The sequence below is a fragment of the Sardina pilchardus genome, chromosome 3 (assembly GCF_963854185.1).
Source record: "Sardina pilchardus chromosome 3, fSarPil1.1, whole genome shotgun sequence".
NCBI lineage: Eukaryota > Metazoa > Chordata > Actinopteri > Clupeiformes > Clupeidae > Sardina > Sardina pilchardus.
The window spans coordinates 5,375,279-5,377,778 of record NC_084996.1 but is presented as its reverse complement, the minus strand read 5'-3'; the positions used below and the strand labels follow the sequence as shown (position 1 = coordinate 5,377,778).

General features: G+C 47.7%; 1 protein-coding gene across 1 annotated transcript in view; it reads left to right on the top strand.

The window, feature by feature from the left end:
- The first annotated feature begins 133 nt into the window (after positions 1–133).
- The window catches only part of col14a1a (collagen, type XIV, alpha 1a), a 71,324-nt gene continuing 68,957 nt past the window's right edge, over positions 134–2,500 (top strand). The window contains exons 1-3 of the mRNA XM_062533346.1: positions 134–203; positions 1,901–2,056; positions 2,244–2,363. Coding sequence (XP_062389330.1) covers positions 134–203; positions 1,901–2,056; positions 2,244–2,363 — 346 coding nt within the window. The remainder of the gene's footprint in view (positions 204–1,900; positions 2,057–2,243; positions 2,364–2,500) is intronic.

Sequence of the window (2,500 nt, the reverse complement as noted above, 5' to 3'; positions counted from 1 at the left end):
TGTGAATGTACTATGTGTGTGTGTGTGTGTGTGTGTGTGTGTGCGAATGTACGATGTGTGTGTGTGTGTGAATGTACTATGCGTGTGCGCGTCCGCTCCGATGAGTCCTCTGTAGAGGTTAATGAGTGCATAGATGGGCCTGGAGTGGGTCACCCAGTTCTCCTGTTGCTCAGCCACCGAACTGCTCTGCCAGCTAAGCCAAGGTCATGGATAGACGCACTGAAATGGCTAAATGACCACGTGAAGTGAAATCCTTGTTGAAGCTGAATCAAAATGATCCTTTGTCAATGTTGTGTTCAGTTGTGGCAGGTGCGATTTGTCGACGCGTCAATGTGTAAGACCTCATACGAGCAGTTATCTTTGTTTTCTCTGAAAGCATTTGTAAGCTACACAGCAGCCACATATTTCAAGCTACTCTTGTACCAATTCTAAAATAAGTGTTTCTAAAAATGTGCATATTCCATTTTAGATAAGAGCTACACAAACAGCTGAAGCCTGGAGGAACTATTAAGCGTTGCAGTTGTGATATTCTGACCATGACAGAGGAGATACATTAGCCGTGGGAGCCATAGAAGGAGAATTGTTCTATTCGTTCATTTTCAGAAATGTTCTAGTGATTTCTATCTGTTCATAAAAACACTTATTGCCGTTCCCGTGTGAAGTTTGTGCACATTCTTTTTTCTTGCCAACACACACCATTAGTTACAGATACCCATCATCACCTCTCTCTCTCTCTCTCCTTTCTCTCTCTTTCCCTCTCTCTCTCTCTTTCTCTCTGTCCCTCTCCATCATCCACTGCTGTATTGTGTCACATAATGAGTTTCTGTGGGTGAGGAAAAGAACCAGTGTGATCTACAGCTGAGCTACCCTCTGCTCTCGCAGACCAGATTTACCACCTGCACTGGCATAATACATTATCCACTACGCTGGTGTGTGTACATCTAGGAGAATGTGTGACTGTGTGTACGTGTGTGTGTGTGTGTGTGTCGGTGTGTGTGTGTGTGTGTGTGTGTGTGCATGTCTTGGGGGGTGTGTGTGTGTGTGTGTGTGTGTGTGTGTGCATGTCTTGGTGTGTGTGTGTGTGTGTGTGTGTGTGTGTGTGTGTGTGTATGTGTGTATAAGCTTCTTGTGCTCAGTGGTGTGCCGTCCTGACAGGAGGTCGATTTCCCCCACACACACCATACGGAGATCTGCAGTCCCTGGAGGCAGTCCAGGGTGCAGGAGTCACTCCTCAACGTTTCTGCTCTCCGTCCCCTTCAAGCGCTGCCACAAACCAAACAGACCCCTCTCCCCTCTCTCCTATCCCCTCTCTCCCCTCTCTCTCCTCTCTCCTCTCCCCTCTCTCTCCCCTCTCCCCTCTCTCTCCTCTCTCCTCTCTCCTCTCCCCTCTCTCTCCCCTCTCCCCTCTCTCCCCTCTCTCCTCTCCTCTCCCCTCTCTCTCCTCTCTCCTCTCTCTCCTCTCCCTCTCCCCTCTCTCCTCTCTCTCTCCTCTCTCCTCTCTCTCCTCTCCCTCTTCCCTCTCCCCTCTCTCTCCTCAGTGTACAGATGCACTCAGTGCACCAGGAAGTGCACTGTGACTTTGTATTTTATTATCCGTTTAACTGAGAATGTATTTCTTCCTATGGGACTATTGGTTTGGCAACAGACATGGTTAATGCAATTTAAATTCATATGTTTTTTGTTGTTTGTTGTAGGTGGAATCCACTGTTCAGTTTTTCTTTTCTTTTTTTTATCAAAGCAGATGTTTGCTTTGCTGGCGACTCATGCTGTGAAATGCTATGGACCAAAACTGCACATCAGACAACTTCACTTGTTCATTGTAATCATGTGTCCAGTTGTCGTAGAAACCGGCATTTGTTCAGACACCGTATTTTTTTTGTTCGTTTTTCCTTCTCCACAGCTGACCAGTTTGTGTGCACAACCTCATCCATCGCCGACATCGTCATCCTGGTGGACGGCTCCTGGAGCATCGGCAGACTCAACTTCCGGCTGGTCAGGAATTTCCTGGAGAGCTTAGTGACTGCCTTTGACGTGGACATCAACAAGACACGGATAGGTGGGCAGAGACAGACACCCGCCGAGTCAGAAAATGAAATGTGATGCAGCAGGGCACAGAACAAAAGGCCCGAAAGTTTCACTCTTCTTCTCCCGAGCTCTTCAGTACTCTCTCTCTCGTCATGAGCTGACAGTTTTTGGAGGAGATGATTTTGAGGGCTTGCTCTTTTCATGTGTCTGTGCTCTAGGCTTGGCTCAGTACAGTGGAGACCCCCGTATCGAGTGGCACCTCAATGCCTTCCCAACCAAAGACGCCGTGATGGACGCTGTGAAGACCCTTCCCTACAAAGGAGGCAACACCCTCACAGGTACCCTGACACCTCAGATCACGCCTACAGTCTGGAGAATATACATAAGAACCCCTAGATCAAACCCAAAGTAGGTGAATGAGTAGAGACTTTTTTTTTATCAGTGTTGCTATTTCCATGGACTGATTTATCAGTGG